At 68.4% G+C, this 1,115-nt stretch overlaps 1 protein-coding gene across 1 annotated transcript; it reads right to left on the bottom strand.

The window, feature by feature from the left end:
• BO82DRAFT_360075 (uncharacterized protein) lies at nt 1-1,115 on the bottom strand. Its single transcript, XM_025636742.1, has one exon. The coding sequence runs from the start codon at nt 1,086-1,088 to the stop codon at nt 27-29; it is 1,062 nt and encodes a 353-aa protein (XP_025485572.1). The 5' UTR covers nt 1,089-1,115; the 3' UTR covers nt 1-26.

Genomic DNA, 1,115 nt, shown 5'->3' on the forward strand with positions numbered 1-1,115 from the left:
GGGAAAGGCCCAAGGGTACTAGCTAGCTATCCCATCAGCCCGCCCAAGACCACGCGACTCACGCCGGCGATCTCGGTCTTGGCCTGCGTGCGGCTCGAGTCCTCGAACTCGCGCACGATGCCTGCGACCATGATCTTGCGGATCTTCGCATCGGCCTTGGAGAACATCTCGCCCAAGGCCACGGTGCAGATACTGGGGGTGTACACCAACGAGACCAGGCGGGTATAGCAATCGATCAGGACGTCGCACAGCGTGACGAAGGTCTCAAAGTAGTCCGGCTCGAAGGGGAGCAAGGGGGTCAGCAGGTAGGTGTACTCCTCGCCGGGGAGGAGTTCGGAGGCCTCGGTGTGCGGGAAGCCCATGGAGGCGGAGGAGGCGGAGGAGGCAGCCGCGGCAGCAGCGTGGTGGTGGTGAGCGGAAGCGGAGGCGCCGGAGGAGGCGCCGGCGGCGGCCATGGCTTTCAGGTCGGAGGGGTCGGAGGACTGCATGGGGAGGCCGATCTCAGTGGCGGAGCTGGCGCGGCGGGCCTTGGAGGAGTAGGCGCCGGAGGCGTGGGCGGCGCGCTTGAACATCTGGGGGATGCGGGCGCGGGCGAGGGCGGAGGCGGTGGAGGAGGGCGGACCGTCGGGCGGGTGCACCTGCTGGAAGGCCTCGAACTCGAGGAGGAGGGCGTTGAGGGCGCGCAGGAACTCGACGGGCGTCGTGCTGACGTCCAGGATCGGGGGCAGCGACAGCCCCAGCAGCAGGAAGTTGATCGCCCGCCGCGACAGCTTGCGCGCCTCGAAGTACGCCAGCCGGCTGATGTCCGCCCGCGAGAAGTGCACCGTGTTGAACCAGTAGATCCGCCCCTCGTGCGCCTTCCGCAGGTACCCTAGCGTCGAGATGCGCTTCGCCGCCATGTCGTGGACGTGCTGGTAGACCGCCGCCGCGCTCTGCGGGCCGTACGACCCGTTCGTGCTCGTCAGGGGCGGCGGCAGCGTCCCCGCCGTGCTGCCGTTGTGCCCGAGCCCAATGCCGCTGCTGCTGTCATGGATGCTGGATTTGGTGTCGCGGCGGGTGAGGCTCGGGGCGAATGATGAGGACATCATTGTGGCTCTTCCGGGGGAGGGGGGGGG

The sequence above is a fragment of the Aspergillus uvarum genome (genome assembly GCF_003184745.1).
Source record: "Aspergillus uvarum CBS 121591 unplaced genomic scaffold BO82scaffold_133, whole genome shotgun sequence".
Lineage (NCBI taxonomy): Eukaryota > Fungi > Ascomycota > Eurotiomycetes > Eurotiales > Aspergillaceae > Aspergillus > Aspergillus uvarum.